This window comes from Hemibagrus wyckioides, unplaced genomic scaffold (assembly GCF_019097595.1).
Source record: "Hemibagrus wyckioides isolate EC202008001 unplaced genomic scaffold, SWU_Hwy_1.0 Contig1, whole genome shotgun sequence".
NCBI lineage: Eukaryota > Metazoa > Chordata > Actinopteri > Siluriformes > Bagridae > Hemibagrus > Hemibagrus wyckioides.
The window spans coordinates 968566-991336 of record NW_026690769.1 but is presented as its reverse complement, the minus strand read 5'-3'; the positions used below and the strand labels follow the sequence as shown (position 1 = coordinate 991336).

General features: G+C 35.9%; 1 gene segment (V, D, J or C); it reads right to left on the bottom strand.

Moving 5' to 3' along the window:
• Nucleotides 1–21502: 21502 nt before the first annotated feature.
• LOC131349627 (T cell receptor alpha variable 36/delta variable 7-like) lies at nucleotides 21503–21976 on the bottom strand. The segment is given in 2 exon segments: nucleotides 21503–21801; nucleotides 21937–21976. Coding segments are annotated over 2 exon segments (339 nt in total).
• Between the last annotated feature and the right edge of the window lie 795 nt (nucleotides 21977–22771).

Sequence of the window (22771 nt, the reverse complement as noted above, 5' to 3'; positions counted from 1 at the left end):
CAGTATAGGTCAAGTTTACAGGATTGTAGCTTCTTTGCTGGAAACTGTACTGTTGCTCCAGTATAGCTTGGTGAATATTATGAGGCTTCAAGTAGTTTCTGTGATATTTGCAGTAAGTTTAAAAATGATTCCAGTTGGTAATAAAATTGAATTAGCTGGTTGCTAAAGAAACTCAGGTGGCTGGTGGGGTATGGTTTGGTAACTGTTACAAGGTCTCATCTGTTCGATAGGGTGACACTAGGAAGCTGTAATGGAGTCCCATGTGGTTGCTATGGATTTTAAAAAAATATTTTAGTATGATTTATGTCATTTACAGGGTTGTTACTGTAGTCTTAGATTTCTGTTCTTGGTGAACAGGAATGAAACCCCATGTGGTCTTTAGCTGTTGTAGCTCATCTACCTCAAGAATTGATTATGGAGCACTATTTCAGTAGAGCTTATTTATTTCCTGATTGTGTGATGGAAACTGTGTTTTTATTTTCCACAGTTCTTATTCTTAGTTATACATACTTTCAGGTATCCTGTAATTCTCAAAAATATATTAAACACCCTGCAAAGACACACATGATGAACACATTAAATCTCATGCTCAGTAAAACAAACAAACAAACAAATAAATAAATTAAAATAAAACAAATCAGCTGCTTGTCAAAAGAGTTTACAATATCCACATTTTCCAGCATGTGATCTTTACACTGTCATTAAGTAAATAAACAATCAAACCTGCCACTATTGTTTATGAGAACTGCACTTAATACTGCAGAGGGAGTGAACATGTGGCTTCTTCAAACACACACCTAACTTTTCTATCTGTATTTGGATTCACTTAGAATGTTTTGTCTATTCAATTCAAATAAAGTATTCATATATGGTTATATACATACATTTCTATTGGATCAATAACTCTTTTGTAGTGGTAGGCCTGCAGAGAGCAGAAAAGTTACAAAAAGAAATTAACTTTACATAATGGAGTCCTAATGGAGTTCTCTATTATCAAAGTCTTTCAGATTTAAACAGCTGTCATGTTACACAGGCATTCATAAGCTTACACAGGACCCGGAGAGCTCTGCTTTGATGGAGTCCCGATGAGAAGGAGTCCTCAGGAACCGAATCGGAGCCACGGAGGCCAGCTGTACGCCAACTGCATCCTGTTAAAACGTAAAAAACAAAAAAATCTCTGTAATTCACTTATGGTGTTCTAGATGGCTACTTAATTTACACCTTAACACGAAGCAGGATGTAAGCCTAAACATGTCCTGTTCTCCAAAAAAGATGATGTACTGTACATTTCCTCCCGCCGCCCCATCATAAGTGCTTCTTCTCATCGCAGTTTCATAATAACACATCTAACATTCTGTCACGTTCCTTACAGTAAAAACAGCTTGAGTAAAATAAAGGAAAGGTTTGTTTACCGGTTAAAAGGTTTGCATTACTCATTACGATATTTATCTTAATGATGCTACCAAGTTAATTATCCAGGCTTGCTAACAGTGTAGATAAACCAGTGTTTTTTTCACCCACACCCAGAAATAGAGGATTTTGATATTTAAAAAAAAGGGAGACGTAAAAATACAAAAATTTCTTTTTTAACGCCGAAACGTTAATGAACCTGTGAGTTTGTAAACTAGTTAAGCTGATAATAAACAGACAAATATTAGCATTAGTTAGCATTATCTAGCATTAGCATTAGCTTGTGTAAATTCACCGTACACGGTGACTGATTAAAGTCTCAAAAACCTCCTGTCCCAGTCCATCATCCGAAATCTATCTAAATATTATACGGAATAATTATTAAAACCTTCACCCGAGTTCAGCAAGCTTTACACTCTATATGATATTGTGTAAATGAAATGATTAGCGAGGTTCGCTAGCTAGATAACATACATCTGTAACCAAGTCCTGTAATTCGCAGCAAACCTTTTACATTTCCCTGGACAAGCACACTCCACAACTCCTGACACTTTTCAGAGCTAAGGCATCGAAGGATGGTACCATTGGCAACCAGATGGCTAAAATATTAAAAGACTATCATGAACAAGTAAGTGGAATTCCCATTGAACATACTCAAGGGCTGTACAGGTTAAAAACATTATCAATAATTAAAATCAGTTAAATATAATAATGATGAATGTTTTCAGTTGCCAGAAAAGACAAAAACATGAAGGCATTCTAAAACAGTAGTCTATACAAACAAATTAAATAAATTACACAAAGTAGTGTAGAATAACATGCAAGTAAGTGAATGATGACAATTTTTGTGTGTGGATGAACTAATCCTTAAAATGTGCTTGTGCTGTTATTAAACTGCCTAAAGGAATTTGCCTGTTATGTGGATTAGTAAGAAAGTGCCAGGTAATAACTAATGCTGTTACATGTTGTAGCTAGGTTTGCAGTGTTAGAATGTTGTCTCATCATTAATCATGTTAATAAATTCAAAATGTTGCTTAGTTGGGAATTAAAAGTATGGTCATTTTTTGTTTTGTCTTTAAGGATCAGGATGACATCAGTGTCATTGGAACTCTTGTCCTGGCTGGACTGCCGCTTTACTTGAAGGAAGACTCGTCAGATGTTTTCAAGACACACACGGTAAGGCTCATCAGGACTACTTTCTGAAACATTTTGATCTTTTTGTCGACATCGAAAAAAATACAGCTAGAGTAGCTGTACAGTTGATCATTTCAGTAATCTTAAAGGAAAGGTTTACTCAAATGATGATTATATAATTCATTTACTCACCCTCGTGTAATTCCATTAGATTTTTGTTAAAGGTACGTTTAAATCTTTTTCTCTCCTTTTGTCTGTCCAATTAAAGGCAATCTGTATTTTCAAGCTTCAAAAATTACTTTGATTTAGACTTTACTAAAATATTAACATGGTTCAACACACACATTAAACACATTATCTAAATATAATATCTAAATTTGATGTGCATTGTTTTCTGTATGTTTATATCATTGTCATATGTAAAGCTCATACTCCAAAGTCATGAACATGATCTGCACTATTTGCAGAGGCTTGTTATGTTGTAATTATAAGGTTTAGTTCATTCTAATGGGATCCACTGGTATTAATTTTGTTTTGCCTCTTTGTTTTTTTGTTTGTATGTCTTGATTGTTCTTGAAGATGACATGGTGATGTCTTCAAAATCCTGGGTCAGTGCTCTGATGCTGCTTTTTGGGCTGCTTTATGCCCTTCATATCAGCTACCCCAAGAAGCTGACTTTTTTTTTTTTTGGTTCCTGGAACCAAGGAAAGTTCGATTTTGCTTAGTCTTTAAATCTGTTTGTGTTCAGGTAACAGATGTAATTAAGGCCAAATAACATTTTAGCTACACAAATGGTTTGAGGAAACCGATTGCCTTAAATGGTTTGAGTTGACTGAACTCAAATTAATCAAGACTAACTTTATCAGTTGGTGTTCTGTCAACTCAAACCATTTAAGGCCATCGATTTCCTCAAACCATTTAAGTAACTATATATATATATATATACTTTACTACTTTTTTATTTATTGATTTATACCACAGAATTACCACAAACATTGTTTGTGTCTGTGGTTTTCTGATAACAGGTTGGTAAAGGAAGGATCTTTGATGTGGTTTTAGAATCTTCATTTATACTGGTTTATACGTTTTATTAATATTGACTTAAGAAATGACTGGATGAATAATAAAAAACATGGTTATTAATTAATGCAACTAATTAACTCATTAAATATGATTGTAAGAATTAAAACTTTTGGTAAACTGATTAAAATGAATTACCTGTAACTAGAGTGAGAATCAGTGCATCTGACTTCACCTCTTAAACATATCTTTTGGAGTTAGAGGTCAGGGCTGTGTCTCAAAAGACACAATAACTTACAATACTTTAACCTTTCATACTAACTTTTTAAACTTTTTAACCATGAAGTTATGACATTGAAAACTCACAGCTGAAAATGTTAAATATGAATTCCACACGTTTACTTTCTTTGTTGCTTGTTTTAATCTGCTTCTGAGAGAAATTCCGTTTCCAAGCACGTCATTTAATGTGTTTGACTTCATGCAACAGTATTAAACTCATGCAATATACTGTAGGGATTAAGTTGTAATGTTTTATTTATAAGGCCATATACATCAACGTGTTTGGAGTAATGTTCGAAGCAGATAAGTTATACCTACCTTATTATTAAAACAGATGGATGTGCATGCAATGAGTCAAGTTTCATTTTTATGCACTTTTATGCATATGCATAAGTCGTTTTATTCATACCTTAATTTCACTACACACAAATAGGCCATTATTCTCAAAATATCACGAATTTAATCCCGTATTGCTACGAATCTTGTGATTTTTACGTTATTCTCATAGTGTTAACTTTATTTGCGAAATATTACTACTTTGTCACAATTTTATTTAGTTTGACTTTTTTTCTGGAATAACTACCAGTTAAATTTTGCATTATAATGACTTTAATCTGAAGAGGTTTTCCATTTTAATTTTTATCTTTGCACAGGCATCTTTAAAGTTGAACAAAAACAAGTTATGTGCAAATGGCAGGACAACACCAGCGCAATTAAGTATTTACAAAGCACATAAAATACTTCGCAGCTTTACACTCACACAGTCACGGGTAAATTTATATATATTCATTTAAAATGTAAATATTATTATATATGCATTAAAGTATTAAAATATATACTTTAGAAACTGTGTTTATGTCTTTCAGAATTTATTGTGGATGTTTTCTCACAATCACTACATTACATGTGCAGTTAACAAATTTACTGGACACTTTTTAATGTAACGTGATAAATTACAAGCGTATTTAACAAGAGTATGAAGACTACATAGCAAACTTTGAGTGATTATACTGTATAATGTGCTCAGGCCAGAGGTGTACCATGTGCCACCTGGTGGAGATTCTGTGAAGTACAACACATGTATTTAAATACCAAAGCGCCGACATCTGTATACATCAATTTAATTCAATTTTCAATTCAATTTTGTTTCTAAAGCACATTTCAATTCAACCTTAGTTTGCCAAAGTGCTGTACAAAAATAAAGGGAATAAAAATAAAAAAGGATGAAAGCAGGTTACTCTGATTTGGAATAAATTAGCCTGCATTAAGCTTTCAGTAAATGAACAATTATGCAGTGTCATGTGAGTTTAAATTGGGAGTGAGCAGAAACAAAGTAGCTTGAAGACAACTGTCATGTAACAAAGACTCTTTTTCACTGAATTTTTTCTTCTATAAGAATCCGTCAGTGTTGTGATATGCTAATTAGGACACGCGGAAGTGTCACGTGACTTTCTGCGCTCCTCCTGTCTCATTAGCACACGAAAAACTTTTTTAAGAATTCAGTTTTATTTTATTGTACAATAACAGTTTGGTGATTTGATGTTATTATTCTTTCTTTCTGCTTTGTGTAGGTCTATTCTGAGAACTTATATTACTTTAAACCATTCAAAACATTTAAAAGATAATTCTGTCTTTACTCCACACTTTTTACCAGAGTCTCTGCTTGCACTCCATTACATGACAAGAGCATATCTGATAATCTGTGGTCTCTGTGTTTGGAACAGTGTTCAGAGTTCAGATTGAATTGAATTGATGTTTCTCACACTGAACACTGTGCAAAAGATCAGAAAACTAATGATGCACTAATAAATAAGGCAGTTCTAGTCACTTGTGTAAAAATACCAGGAATTGTTCTGTAGTGGTTATACCATCTGTAGAGATAATGCTATGTGGAGAGCAGGTTTCCTGTGTAATGCTTTAACACAAACAGATTAAAGTACACACATAAAATGAAGCAACAAAACTTTAAATCACACACATTGCAGTGTTAGATTTCAGATATACTCCATCACAGCAGAAGTGACAAAGCATGTGAGGTCTAATTCTTAATTCCTGTGAAGCCGAAAACTCAGTCCTTAGTTCTGGAGGTTTTTCTCATTACCTTGTTGCTGGTCTGTGTGATTGGTGTTAGATGATATATACAGTTCAAGGTGATAAATGTGGAGCCATGCCTTGTCTTTAGTGCACTTCTAATTTAATTATAAATTGCACTCAAGAATAAAGGATTGTCACCAGCAGAACTGCCTTGAGTATAACAAAACTGTGTGAAGGTTTTTGTACAGTGCAGCTGGATTTCCTGTCACTGTGGGCACCAGAGCACAGTAATATAGTGCAGAATCTGATACAGCAGCAGAGGAGATGTTCAGATACACTTTCTTATCTTTAAGTGTAGCATTCATTCTTGGGGGACGGTTTTCACTTAGATCTCCATTTTTGTAAATATAAAGAAGGAACTCAGGTTTAGATTTTGGATATTGCCTGTACCACTGCAGGGAGAAGTCTGTATCACTTGTTTCATATTCACAGGACAGAGTAACATCATCACCTTCATCTACAACATTCTGAGTGGAAAGTGGCTTTATTGAATCTGCCATGGAGTCACCTGTCATAGAGAAGAGAACATAAAGTTTAACACAATCAAGCCAGAATTACAAACAGAAATCATGCTTTCTATAACACCAGACAATTAATAAACAATACATAATATCTAAACTAACAAAAGGTGTTAACTCACCTAGTGAAAGCCACAGACACATGAATATAACAGTGAACATGATGACTGGTTTTAGCTGAATGAAAAAGCTCTTTCTGTACTCTAATATATTACCATGATAAATGTTCAGGAAGCTCCACCCCCCAGCATCACATGACAGTGTCTCCAGTGTTGATGACAGTGAAACATCCTGGCTTTACATTAAGCCTTGTTTGGAAACTGTGCTGAAACTCTTTACATTGTAAACAAACAAAAACTGACAGCAGGAAAAAAATTCTACTTCATAAAAATGAAAAATGTAGTAATAATTAAAATGAGCAAATATTTTTGTTTTTTAAATATATATATATATATATATATATATATATATATATATATATATATATATATATATATATATATATTTAATAAGTGGTGTTTGGATATTAGGGTACTTGATTGTTGTGATAAAGCATGTTTATTGAATAGGATTACATTTCATAAGGTGGTATTTCATGAGGTGTGGAACAAACCAGCCTCTTTTCTTTCTCTTATCTATTATTCTTTATTGCCATTTAACTCATTGCTTAATAAAACCGCTGTGTAAAACTAGTTGACTTGATCTTATATCTGCTGATTGGTCATTTAAACATGAAACTGTGTTTATAAAGAAAGGGTGGAGTATTTACCTTATCCTATGATAAGAGAATCTGTCCAGATCCCATTTTATTCAATGCAGCTGTAATATGATGTAATAATAATAATATAATATTAATTTACACCAATCAGGCATAACATTATGACCAGTGACAGGTGAAGAGAATGACACTGATGATCTCCTCATCATGGCACCTGTTAGTGGGTTGGATATATTAGGCCCCAAGTGAACATTTTGAACAAGTTAATATGTTAGAAGCAGGAAAAATGGGCAAGCGTTAGGAAAATTGTGATGGCTGGACGACTGGATTAGAGCATCTCCAAAACTGCAGCTCTTGTGGGGTGTTCCCGGTCTGCAGTGGTCAGTATCTATCAAAAGTGGTCCAAGCAAGGAAGAGTGGTAAACTGGTGACAGTTTCATGGGCGGCCAAGACTTATTGATGCACGTGGGGAGCGAAGGCTGGCCCGTGTGATCCGATCCAACAGATGAGCTGCTGTTACTCAAGTTGCTGAAGAAGTTAATACTGATTCTGATAGAAAGGTGTCAGAATACACAGTGCATGATGGGCTTTTCTGGCAGAAAAAGGAGGTCCAACACGATAGTACGCAGGTGGTCATAATGTTATGCCTGTTCAGTGTAGGTCACACATTTTTAATGAAATTGTACGTATAGGCCTACTGTACCTATAGGCCTAGTACTGTGTATGTAGGATTAAACAACAGATAGAGTCGATATTATTTTGCAAAGAAGTATTTATAATCACAGATGTCTACATTCTTGGGGATGTGAGCAGGGTCCTTGTATTTGGGCCACAATAAGATAACTCACTACGCCATCTTCTGGAGAAAAGAGAAAAACTTTAACAAACAAGCCTTTTTTCATTAAATTCACTAATTAGAACAACAAATAGTAATTTCTGAACTTCTGTACAGAGCCTCAGCTGCTTTCATTAAATTCAGAATTGGCTCTGTGGACTTTTCTGAAAAACTTTCTATCTAATGTAACTGAGTAAACTAGGGAAATACAGTATCTTTTAAAACAACAATATTTTTCCCAAATCAACAAACTGTTGTTTAGAGAGAAAAGAAATTATTATTATTATTATTATTATTATTATTATTATTATTATTATTATTATTATTATTATTATTATATTTTTAATTCTTGCTTCAATTACAAACAAACAAAACAAGGTACATACTAAAGTTACACAATATGATGATATATAGCCAGCAATAAGTTGAGCAAACCATTAACAAAGCTGATTAAATATCATAATATCATCAAAAATGAATAAACAGATAAAAATAAATGACCTGTAACTAGAGTGAGAATCAGTGGTATGTATCTCACTATGTACAGTAAGTTGTATAGTTGATCCATTTCTGAACACAGCTCTGTGAGGATTCTGTATAATAGTGCTGTATGTGCTGAACTTTACACGTCTCTAGAAGGACACACCCAGGAAGTGATGCTGTAGTGTAACTTTGTACATATCATCACTTCACACAGTTTCAGTGACAGAAAACTCATTAAAGTCATTAATATGGCTGGTGCTGTATTTCAAGATTTATCATCTATATGATGCTATTAGTCTTTACCTCTTTTTTTTTGGTGTTTATATTATTTGTATATGTATAAATAATTATGATATTTTGCTGTGGAACTGCAAATGTCATGAATAGGCTCAATGGCTCCAATTTCCATAGTGATCATGATAGGAAACTGGATCCAGATTGAAACAAAATTTCTCATGAGTAAATTTCTGTCTATTCCCAAAAGGTAATTAAATTCACTTCAATTCATTTCAGTTCAATTCATTTTTATTTGTACAGCACTTTTAACAATAGACATTGTCTCAAAGCAGCTTTACAGAAATACAGAAATTCAGAATAGAAATTACAATTACTCCCTAATGAGTAAGTCTGAGGCAACAGGGGCAAGAAAAAAGTCCATTAGATGATATGAGGAAGACTCAAAAGGTAACCCATCCTTATCTGGGTGACACCAGAGAGTGTGATTATAAATAAATGAACTTCTCCAAGTGTATATACTCAAATATTAAAAATAAAAATCAAATCAATTGCATATATCAGTTAATTGATGTGGATATGTAAGATACACAGAGAGAGTCCAACATCTAGGATCTTGCATTCTCTCACTGCGGCCTTAGTACGGAACCAACCCAGCCACTGGGATCAGCTAAACCAACCCTAATGGGATCAGCTTAAAGAAGCTGGTAGTATATTTGCCTTCAGTGTAGTTAAACAGTGTAGATGTTTTTGTGCAGCTGGATTTCCTGTCACTGTGGGCTGCAGAGCACAGTAGTATAGTGCAGAGTCTGATACAGCAACAGAGGAGATGATCAGATCCACTTGTTTATCATCAACTTTAGCAGACATTTTTGGGTCAGTGTTGGAAATCTCCACTTTGAAGAATATTATGAAGGAACTCATACCAGTTAAAGAGTTGGGTATTTTCATTATCCCATGATAAACACCCCCATAACAAGAGAACATGTACAAAGTTGCTTTTATTTATTGTAGCTGTAATGTGCTTGTCCCTGCTGGAGTAAAAATATATTAGGTCACACTTATTTAAAGAAATACTGAAGCCAAAACTGGAAGGAGTGGAGTTTACTGAAACTGAAGCCAAAGCTTTCTGTAGTTGCTTAAGACTGCAATAAAATTGCAAATCATATACAATCTATTTTTATGCAATGCATGATATCTGAAAGTACTATGTGTGTATGATTGAAGAAAGGGTATAGCCTATATCATTGTGTTATTCATAATCAAATAAATCTACATCTCTGGGGTATGTGAGTAGGAACTAGTACTAGTATTGTACTTAGCCCATGATAAACTAACTGACTTTGCCTTCTTGTGAAGAAAGGAGCCACTAGCACAAGTTAGTTTCTTGAGTACAAGTTAGTTTAGTTAGTTTCTTGAGTCCACTAGCACAAGTTAGTTTCTCCAGGTTATCCAGTTTCCTATCACCTTCTAAAAACATGACAGTAAGTGGATTGGAGACACAAACAGAATATCATCTAGACAAAAAAATATGTTAAGGAACAGAAACTTTCTCCAACAATTTTCTCAGTTAAAAGAACATCCTCACTATAACCACATTTCACTGACAACCAGAAACTCATATAAATTCATTTTGTATTTATCTAATAGTTATGTTTTGCTGCTTAAAGATGTCCTGTGTGACTTCATTAAACAGTTTATTCTGAGTGGCTGAATGAGCAGAATGTTCCACCAATCAGGCATAACATTATGACCACCTGCCTAATATCATGTTGGTCCCCTTTTTCCTGCTAAAACGGCCCTGACCCGTCATTCACTGTGTATTCTGACACCTTTCTATCAGAACTCACATTAACTTCTTCAGCAATTTGAGCAACTGTAGCTCGTCTATTAGATTGGACCACATGGGCCAGCCTTCGGTCCAACCACTGTTCCTTCCCTGGACCACTTTTGATAAATACTGACCACTGCAGACCGGGAACACCCCACAAGAGCTGCAGTTTTGGAGATGCTCTGATCCAGTCATCTAGCCATCAAAATCTGGCCCTTCTCAAACTCACTCAAATCCTTACACATGTCCATTTTTCCTGCTTCTAACACATCAACTTTAAGGACAAAATGTTCACTTGCTGCCTAATACATCCCACCCACTAACAGGTGCCATGATGAGGAGATCATCAGTGTTATGTCACTGGTCATAATGTTATGCCTGGTCGGTGTATACACTCAATAAATGTAGAGCTGTGAGGCTATTTTGTTTAACATCAGTTCATTAGAACAGTATGTAGTTTTTGTTGGTCATGTACTATACAAAATGCACAGGACTAACACATTAATGAGTAAGAAAACGGAAAGGAGAATCTTTTTCTCTGTTAGCTTTGCTATCACTCTGTCCCTCTTCTCTCTCTGCTCTTTTTCCTGCTTTCACCAAAAGAGCCTGAGCTGCATCTACCAACATAATATAAAGAAAGCATTTCCACAGAATGAATGAATCATGTGTAGTACATTGTCTACAGTCTAGTTGGGTTTCCTGTCACTGTGTGCACCAGAGTAGTACAGTTTAGAGTCTGTCACTGCTGCAGAGGAGATGAACAGATCCATTTTGTCAAACTTAATGAACAATCATGGATGATGTTGTATGGCTGGTGTTACATGTTCACTAGCTTCATTAATTAGCATCAGAGGCTTTGGTCATAATGCAGGTTTTTATTAATAGGTTTGCTAGGATTTACTAGGTTTTTGTTTGCTATGAGACACATTGCATGATCACACCAACTATACCTTATAAATAATATAAACAGCTGCTTACTGTCCTAATAAATGATCATTAACTCAGAAATTGGAATAGAAAAGCTATACTTGTATTCAGGCTGTATAGGTAACAAGTTTGATCATTTCAAATTATTGTATGAGTGCAGCATTTGATTCTGCAAGCTACTGTTATAAACAGACATAGCTAATGTTAGCTTGCAAGCTATATTCTCACAGTTATATCAGAGAACAAACAAATCCTGAAATAAATGAATACATAACATTTACCGTTACAAATGAGATATTAAATAACAGTTGCAATATATGCCTTGAGGAATACAAGCTAGCTTGCAAAAATAACTGGAAAATACTAACTGGAAGTCTTACATAGAAACTTTTTGGTTGCTTGTAAAAAGCACAATTTTTTTAATGGCTTTATAGGCATCAAAGTTTTAAGAACATTTGAAAACAAGAATATAAGATAATGTTACATTTACGAAATTTCTAAGTTTTAACGTTTTGTAGACCAACATTAACCTGCTCTCACTAGTCAGCATTATCATCTATATATGTCTCCTCATGGTAACTAGCTAACATTAGCTAAACAATGGTTTCAGTTATACTTAGCATGAAAAGCTAACAGGACATTACTCTTTAAAACTGCAATAGCATAAGAAAATATGATATGCCATTATTCATAATGTTAGCAGAAGCAACTGAATAAACATCATCTAATTAACATGGTGAGCTAACATTAGAGATAATCTTAAAGGTTAAGTTTAGCCTTCTTTCCATTTTAATTAACTTTAGAAGAGTCCCCCTGTCGGAGAAAAAAATTAATATACCCAGCTTTGAATTATATACCTAGCTTTAAAAGTAGCTTAAGTAATAATGTACTCAATGCTCTAAGCTCTGACTTAGCAATATTCTGCCTAAGAGTAGTATGTATCTATCTAGAATTATTTAGCCATTGATTAAGTAGTTAACTTTGATTAATAATAGCTATAATAATCAGATATAGCCTCATAGTCTTTATAATAATCATGCAGAATTATTAATGGCAGCATGCTAGCGTAATAACCACACTGGGACTGAAGAAATAGAAAAGAGGAGAGATTTATTGGAACATTAGGAGTTACAACTCAGTCAGCCAGCCTATCCAATGGGATCAGTGGGACCGGAGGGTCAGTTGTAGAAGACGGAATCTCGGGATCCTGAGGAGAAGTTGGAGAGTAATCACTGGGAGAAGTCGGGGGCGAATAGTCAGGAGAAGACTGAGGAATATCATGAACACTGTAAGGCATAGGCACAAATTCAGGAGAAAGTAGGGGAATGTTAGGGGAATTAGGTGACGAAGAAGAGTCAGAGGAAGAATCATTAGAGGAGATCTCAACAGGGAAATCCTCAGTCTGGATGCCCTGGGAGGTGGTGCGTGTCCAGTGCCAGTAGAAGGTCATGAGTAGACTGATCACAGGTTGTGGGGTGAAATTGGGTGCTCTGATCAAGACAGACGGTATCCCTCACGATATGGTGAGCGAGGTAAGGAAACTCAGGAATAGAGGATTCAGATAGGTGCTCCAGGAAACCAGTAAGTTCAATGGCCAGACTGGATAGCTGATACTGGTGATAGCGTCGCAGAGCGCCCCTGGGACTTCTCCGGAAGATAGCGCGGCGGGCTGAATGAGCTGGAAGGAAAAATGGGAAGTGGGGAGAGATGAGTGAAGATGAGTGAAGTGCATATTGCGTGACTATGTAGTCAGCAAAAGAGAGCGTGTACTAAGGCAAAAGGAACACAGTGTGGGAAGTAGGCCAGGTCACTGTGACATGACAGTGATAGGCAGGTAGAGGAGACAATAGCATTGGAATACTAGCAACCAACAGTGATGAAAAGAGAAAAAATTATATGAGGCAGCTAAATGGCACAGCTTAGTTTAAAATTAGTAAATAAAAACTTAGATTAAGTAGGTAGAGGGAAAAGTCATCATGACATAGAGGAAGAGAGCAAGGTACTTACACATTGTTGTGGAGGGCAACGCGCAAGGTCAGGATGAGCCGAGGAAGCACCTTTAAGAGGTGACGGTCAAATGAAGTCAATAAGGAAGTGGTGCCTATAAGTAAGCGCCAATTTTTTCTAAAAATTGTTGCCTTAGCCTAAAAAATAATCGGAACTGGAGAGGAGGAAAATTGACGTCATCGAGGGGAGGATGGTATCAATTTAGGGGCGGTATCGGGACAAATGCGAAAATAATGGGGACTGGGAAACGTATGTAAACTAAGGAAGGAGGGACTAAAGTAGCCATACACTGAAAATAATGGGAAATTGCTGGAAATATTTAAATTAGAGAAAAGGAGGCACCCCGGGGCGCCTGGGGTATAAGTAGAGGGGACTTTTTCGGGGTTAGGAAGACCAGCTGCTCTCTTCAGATATGCATGTTGTTGACTGCATGGCTGAATAAAGAAACCCTCTTCTTCTCATCTGTTGACTGAGATCTCTTTTATTTCGGCTAAGTTTTATATCTTGTGGAGGTCATTGGGAAAGCTAAGAGAAATAGATACAAACAAAAATTCCACCCTGTGATATGTCCACTCGGAGGGGGCTCTGAGTTCCGACACCCCATTATAGACTGTAATAATGTCATAGATAATTACAGTGGAAATGTGTTCCTGTAGTCAAACTGGTAGATGAAGGTGCTAGCAATGCCAGTAGTCATGGGTGTGAAAGTTCAGATTGAGCCAGCCTCTGAACTTTCAAACCCATGACCACCTAATGAAATGAACCTAATGAAAATTCAATTGTTTATGATTATTGATCACTTCATTTATTAAATATGTTCATGATTTCTTAACTATAAACAGCCTGACAGTAGTTACAGGGTCATTTACGTGTTTCAGTGTCTGAAAATCCAGCCTTGTCCAGTCCAGTGGAATGTACCTCTGAGCAGGGAAATGTTCACATCCAGTGAGTATTCATCACATTAAACCAGCCACCTTTTCATTTATCAATCAAACATTAAATCTAAGTACATTCTTTGTGTGTTTTTGAGACTCTCTACATGCAAAACCTAAGAAAGCTAGAGGTCTAAAATCCAGTGACAGATCCAGGCTCAGTGTCAGGTCAGGGTATAGTGATGGTTCCAGACACAGTGACATGGTCAGGGCACACAGTCAGGCACAGTGTTAGGTCATGATAATATGACACTTTATTAATCTCCTAAAGGGAACTTGTTACAGCAGCAGCATGTAAAATAGACAAAAATAGACGAGACATAATAGTGCCATAATTAAGATGAACAGAATATGACAATAAGACTAATAGTAGACATAATATAGTAGTAAACATGCAGCAAACAAACAAATATACACTTAACATGAGGTATTTAAGAGTATAGTTTGAAGCAAAGGAAAATGTACATTTTTTAATTGCCCATACTATGCCCCAGTAACATCTGATAAAACGATTCTGTTATTGTCATTAAAATAGCATGATGTTTGTGAATATACTATGATTCTTGTGTAGGTGTTATTTTAATCTCTTTTCATTTTTTCCCCACCAGCTGCATGTGTTACCACAAATGTTGTTTGTCTGTGGTTAACTGATATGTTGGTAAAGGGGCTTCTGTGGCTTTATAAATTTAGATATTCCATTGTTATGTTTTTGTAAAGCCTTTCAGTGACTCTGTATCACTGTGCTGCTACTCTAAGAGCACAAAGATAGATTGCAGAATCTGAGAGCTTTAGACCTCTGATAGTAAGTTCAGTAGAGTCTCTGCTGGTTTTCGACTCTAATCGATGATCATCAGGAGTGCTATCATAAGCACTATCTGACCTTGCGCCTTTATACAGTAAAAACTGTGGTGCGCTGTTAGGATATTGTTTGTACCAGTAAAGCCAAATGTATTCACTGCTTGTCTCATATGAACATTTCAGAGTAACAGTCTCTGTTTCTTTCCTGACAATGTTGGCATCTTCATCCGTTGGTCCAATTTTATCTGCAAAACTGCCTGGTGTAAGAAGAATATAAAAAATATATCAGTGAAGTATTTTTTGCAAATCATATAATAAAAAATAAAAAAAAATGACTAGATTAATACAAATATGGTAATTAATCAATATAATTTATTAACTGATTAAATATCATTGTAATAATTATTATAACAGATGAAAAATAAATGACCTGTAACTAGAGTGAGAATCAGTGGTATGTATCTCACTATGTACAGTAAGTTGTATAGTTGATCCATTTCTGAACACAGCTCTGTGAGGATTCTGTATAATAGTGCTGTATGTGCTGAACTTTACACGTCTCTAGAAGGACACACCCAGGAAGTGATGCTGTTGGAGCATAATTTTATACAGATCATCACTTCACAGTATCAGTGACAGTGAACTGAGTCACTAATACAACACAGAACTATTCCACTGTTGCTGATCAACTTTTTGTGTGATTTGGTTTGGATATTTTTGGATGTTTTATTTACCTTTTGCTCTCTTTTTGATCTTTTGTCTATTTCTACACCTTAGTTTATTAGTTATTCCTCTTACAGTAAATAAAGTAATTAAAGTTATTTAATTACACATTAAATTAGTGGTGTCTGCATCTACATCTGGAACCAATATACCATTTAACTCCAAACTAGTTTCTATAGTAAGCAAACATTTAAAACTAATCCATTTGACATAGTCATGTTGTTTGCATGTATTTTTCAGATTCCATCTAGAATAAACCAAATAAATCAAATGTCGCATTAATATTCTAACTTTAATGGTACAAGAATGTCCAGAACAGAGCGTTTACTGGGTTTCTGATCCACAGTGTCCAGTGGTTCCATGCAATAATAACCAGTTACACAACAAACTAGCTGTATGAGGAGTTGTTAGTGAAGTGCAATTTGGGCTTTATTCTACAAACAATACAACATTAGACTCTTACTACATTTGATGGTTAAATGATGGTTAATGTTAAAGGATGATGATGAAGTGAATGTAAAAGTGTTAATCCCTCCATCTTGTGAGAAAAGAATGACTCTTAAGTTGGTAAAAGGAAAAGAAGAGTAAAGCTCAGTGTAATCACTGCTTGACTCGTATGAACATCTTCATCAGTCAGCCCAATTTAATCTGCTAAACTGCCCATTATAAAGAAGAATATAAATAAAATAAATAAATCTGTCAAGTATTTTTGTGAACAAACTACAGACTATGTTCACTCTTTCCACACTGGTAATATTTGTGTATAACTGGTTTTAGTTTAACTTTTCTAGTAATATATTGCCTCTAGTAGGCTACATAAAACAGAAATACTGATGAAACACTATACTTTAACTAAAAATCCAAATCTACAAAGCTCAGAGTGTCTATATTCATATGAGACACAAACCATGACTGTGGAGTTTAACCTGACTTCTTCTTCTTCTTCTACTTTCGGCTTTTCCCTTCAGGGGTCTCCACAGCGAATCATCTCTCTCCACCTATCTCTATCTTCTGCATCCTCAACACTTACACCCACTAGCTTCATATCCTCCTTTATTACATCCATATACCTCCTCTTTAGCCTTCCTCTTTGCCTCCTTCCTGGAAGCTCCATGTCCAACATTCTCCTACCAGTATACTCACTCTCCCTCCTCTGAACATGTCCAAACCATCTTAATCTGGCCTCCCTAACTTTGTCCCCCAAACGTCCGACATGAGCTGTCCCTCTGATGTACTCGTTCCTAATCCTGTCCAACCTTGTCACTCCCAAAGAGAACCTCAACATCTTCAGCTCTGCTACCTCCAGCTCTGACTCCTGCCTCTTCCTGAGTGATACTGTCTCTAAACCATACAGCCTGGCTGGTCTCACCACTGTCTTGTACACCTTCCCCTTGATTCTCGCTGAAATGTTTCTATCACACAGAACTCCCAACACCTTTCTCCACCCATTCCAACCTGCCTGCACTCGCTTCTTCACCTCTTTCCCACACTCTCCATTACTCTGGACTGTTGACCCCAAGTACTTAAACTCCTGTACCTTCTTCACCTCTTCACCCTGTAATCTTACTGTTCCACTTCCCTCCCTGTCATTCACACACATGTACTCAGTCTTACTACGACTGACTTTCATTCCTCTTCACTCCAGCGCAAACCTCCACCTCTCCAGGTTTTCCTCCACCTGCTCCCTGCTCTCACTACAGATCACAATGTCATCTGCAAACATCATTGTCCAAGGAGACTCCTGTCTGACCTCCTCTGACAACTGGTCCATCACCATAGCAAACAGGAAGGGGCTCAGAGCCGATCCCTGATGCAGTCCCACCTCCACTTTGAAGTCCTCTGTCTGACCTACAGCACACCTCACCACTGTCCTGCTCCTCTCATACATGTCCTGCACCACTCTGACATACTTCTCTGCTGCTCCTGACTTCCTCATACAGTACCACAGCTCTTCTCTTGGCACCCTGTCATACGCTTTCTCCAAGTCTACAAACACACAGTGCAACTCTCTCTGACCATCCCTATACTTCTCCATCAACATTCTCAGAGCAAAAATTGCATCTGTTGTGCTCTTTCTGGGCATGAAGCCATACTGCTGCTCACATATTTCCACTACCTTCCTTAACCTAGCTTCCACTACTCTTTCCCATAGATTCATTGTATGGCTCATCAACTTTATCCCCCTATAGTTGCTGCAACTCTGCACATCACCCTTATTCTTAAAGATCAGCACTAATACACTTCTTCTCCATTCCTCAGGCATCTTCTCACTCTCTAAAACCCTGTTAAACAAACTAGATAAAAATTCCACTGCTGCCTCTCCTAGACACTTCTGTGGAGTTTAACCTGACAAAGAAATAAAATACTGAACATGGACACAACAAAACAGGTGAAAATTCTATTTAATGCTGGTGATTATTGTTTATTGACCAGTTGATTGACTAACAAAGATTAGCAGTCCAATTTCTCCTAACATCTAATATCTGAATGTTATCTAGAATGATTACAACACTTGATTTATCAGTATTAACAAATAAAACAGTTGAGTATTGGAATAGTGTAGTTTAGTTTCTGTGGTTCTGTGGTTGACAGAGGACCTGTCAAGCTGATTAGATATTGTTTAATTAATATTATTTCAGTTGATAATTCATTATTTTTTTTTTGTGTGTCAGGATGGCTGAGTGATCTAAGGCACTGTGTTTAGGTTGCTGTTTCCCCTGGAGTTGTGGGTTCAAATCCCTCTTCTGATACTGGTTTCTTTCCATTGTGTTGCGATCCTGTACAGAAGTCTGTTGTTAAACAGTTAAGGGTTGCTGGTTTGTTGAATGGGGTTCAAGCCATGAGCAGGACCTTTAAAGTAATATATGTACTCCCACTGAAAAAAATGATATGTTAATTGTCAATTTTTTATAGTCAGATGTAAGTGTCAGGACATAAAAAGTCTTTTTGAGACATTTCAATATAAAACAATAACACAAACATGAAACAAGCTCATTTATTTGAATACCCCGCCCAACCACCATTATGTATGCAAATATATTCAGGTCACATGACCGTAAAAGCACGTGTCCGAACATGACGGACATTTCCCAAGAAAGCACAAACACGGTGAGTAAAAGTTTAATACTCAGTTAGATAGTTGAAAACATTAAATCAATAAACAAACAAAGCTAGTGGCTCGATGCACTATTTATTATTTTAAACTGTATTTATTGTACACTTTCTGGTAAGGAGCCTTGATTGAAGTAAAAGAGCCGGTGATGAAGTTTTTTGTGTTTTTCACCTCATCTGTTTCATCTGTTGTAGTGTCTTGTGCTCTGAGACAGAATACTCTTTTCATATTAAACAATGGTACAGCTGCACAGGATGCTTTTTATTTCTTTTTTATGTTTTCTCTCATATATGTCTGCAGGAAATTAAGAGTTCCCCCTATGGATTAATCCTTCTACACTTGTCCTCGCACTCCTCCACCTTCTCTCTGTATGTAAACTCAATATTTTGCTGATGAGACTCAACACTGTATTGTCATCAGCATACTTGAAGATATGATTCATGCTGTGTTTTAAAGAAGATTTGTGCTTCAGCAAAGTTTTTATGATATTCAGACAGATTGATCAGTTTACAATTCATACCCAAGAACCGTGGAAACCAAAAACTTGTAAAGAATAGAAACTTTCCCTTCAGGGGTCGCCACAGCGAATCATCTCTGTCCACCTATCCCTATCTGCTGCATTCTCAACAATTGCACCCACTAGCTTCATATCCTCATTTATTACATCTGACGATTCTCATCATTAAATTTGGCAATGTTTTACGCCGGATGCCCTTCCTGATGCAACCCACTTTATTTATCTGGGACCGGCACAGAAGTCACTGGACTGTGACCCCCATGGCTAGATTAATATGTTAACACCATAAAGCTATAGTGTTCATTTTAATATGTTAATATTTAATATGTTAACACCATAAAGCTTTAAAATTGCTCCACCCCACAGCATCACATGACTGACTGTTGATTATTAAGGCTTAATTAAGCTTAAGTTAATACTCAGCTGCAATAGTTAAATATGACAAATAAAACTTTTTACTGTATTTGTTCTTATAACAGTTTAGTATTTCTTCTCTGAAATTAGCTTAGGCACTAAGAGTAACCAGGGCAGGGGTTAGGATATTATATCAGCAGTATGTATGATAGAAGAACAAGTATACTCTATGTCACAAAGGTTTTACTGTGAAAAGTAGCTTCCATCATCTCAGAGAATGTGAGCAGGTTGTGTGGTGCTCTAGTTCTAGACCCTCAATAAGATAAGTGACTTCGCCATCTTGTGTTCACTGAAGAGAAAAACACAACACATTAATAAATAGTTTTTTAATTTAGCAATTTAAAATCTCTCTCTCTCTCTCTCTCTCTCTCTGTCACACACACACACACACACACATTTTCATGAAAAAAAGGGATTTAAGGGTGAGACACACTTCAGCAGGTAAAAGATAGTGTAGTGTGTGAACATTATCTGTGAGTGAGCATGTAGTGAACACACCCCTATTACACCAATAAACTTATCACATGCAATTACAATTTTGTAGTATGAAAGGTTCAGTGACAACAGCCTATGCAAGATTATAAAGGAAATAAAAGATTTAAACATTGCTTGGTGAAATATGTTTATGGCTTGTTAAAGTTGGGCTGTCAAAATACATAATACTTAAAATAAACCCCAGAATTCAGCCAAAGTGATATCTGTCATGTTTTCCCTGAGAGCCACACATATGCTCTGGATTAATAATTTAATATATAATATAAAATTATATATAAATATATAAATATACCTTATATTTAAATTTCATTTACAAGCCATCTGCAGTGTAATTACTCTAGACAGAACAGAGAGGATCATGAGTCCACTGGCATTGTGGAATTCTCTATGAGGATTGACCTGAGCCTTGTCTTTAGTGCACTTGTTATCAGTCAATATGGAATTGTACCATGAGGGTAGAAATCTTTCTTTATTAACAATGACACAACACCACACTACAAGAAAACACTTTAAGCAGAAGGATTTTAACAGTGTGATAGCACAGTGACACAGCAGGTCGTGTTGCTGCATCACAGCTTCAGGATCCCCAGTTTGATGATGAGTTCAGGTTACTGTCAGTTTGTGTGCAGTTTTGCATCACCTCCAAAAAACATGACAGTAGTAAATTTACTAATAAATTCACTATGTGTAAATAAGTATGTGAAAGGGTTTGTGTATGGAGCTCTGCAAAGGAATGACATCCCATTCAGGGTGTTTCCTACCTCATGTGTGGGACAAACTCCATATCAACCATGACCCTGATCAGTAGAGAGAAAGAGAGAATCCCCCAAAAGGGCATGCAACTTTCTTTAAAGCATTGGCAAAACTTCTTTCAATATAACAAAACTGTGTCAGTGTTTTTGTACAGTGCAGCTGGATTTCCTGTCACTGTGGGCTCCAGAGCACAGTTACTGCATCCTGACATTACATTCAGTCTCACATGTGGAACAAGACATTTGTCATTCATCTAATAATTAAGGTTTTACATAAGGTAGTATAGAGCAGAGTCTGATACAGCAGCAGAGGAGATGATCAGATCCACTTGTTTAGTTTTATCATCAACTTCAGCAGACAGACGTGGTGGCATAGGGTCAGTTTTAACTCCACTCGGTAAGATGTAAAAAAGGAACTCAGGTTTAGATTTTGGATGTTGTTTGTACCATTGTAGGCTGTTTGCTCTACCACTGAAGTCTTTGTAGCTGCAGGACAGAGTAACATCATCACCTTCATCTACAACTTTATGAGGGGAACGTGGCTCTATTGGATCTTCCATGGAGTCACCTGTCATAGAGAAGAGAACATAATCATTTTTATTTTTCAGTTATATAATTCATATTATACATTTTCTTAACATCATGAAGGCTAATTAATCATTAATGTAACACTTCCTTTCTGAGATGGTCAATGATAACTTACCTAATGAAAGCCACAGACACATGAATATAACAGTGATCATGATGAATGGTGTTAGCAAAATGACAATATTCTGAGGTCTTTCTGTACTTTATTATATTAACATTTCAGAGGTTCATGAAGCTCCACCCCTCAGCATCATATGACAGTGTGACCAGTTTTACTGACAGATTCTTGACTTACTGCATCCTGACATTACATTCAGTCTCACATGTGGAACAAGACATTTGTCATTCATCTAATAATAAGATTTTACATATTTATATATTATATATGTCTCAAACTCCTTTTTGGACTCTTAGTCAAATATCAAGTGGTTTAGACAATCAATAATTCAATTAATCAATTAATTACTTGTTTGTGTATTTATGTGACTAACAACATTACACTTAAATGTGTTCATTTATCAGCTTTTATCTGAAAGCTTTATCTTCAAAGTAAAAATAAATTAATTAGGCAAAAAATGAAAAAAGGTACAAAATCTACAATGTTGAGTTTCTTGAACATTTCCTGATAGAGACATGGTTACAGAGTGACAGCAGCACATGTTTATTAGTGGCTGGGTTTATTGTTTTATTCTGCCTCCTTGTGGAACAACAGAAACTGGCGCTGTTTTCTGAATATTTTCATTCAATTACTTTCAATAGATGATTTTAATGTAGAATAAAGTTACTTTCTAAATTAATTCAGTAGGCCAGATTAGCCAGGATACCACTGGATAAATGGATAAATGGTAATTGCTAAATTTTGTATAGCTAATATTCATTTATTACATTCTGGCTATTTAAAATCAACTTCAATTACTTTATAAAACCTTATAAAAGTATGCATGTAACAT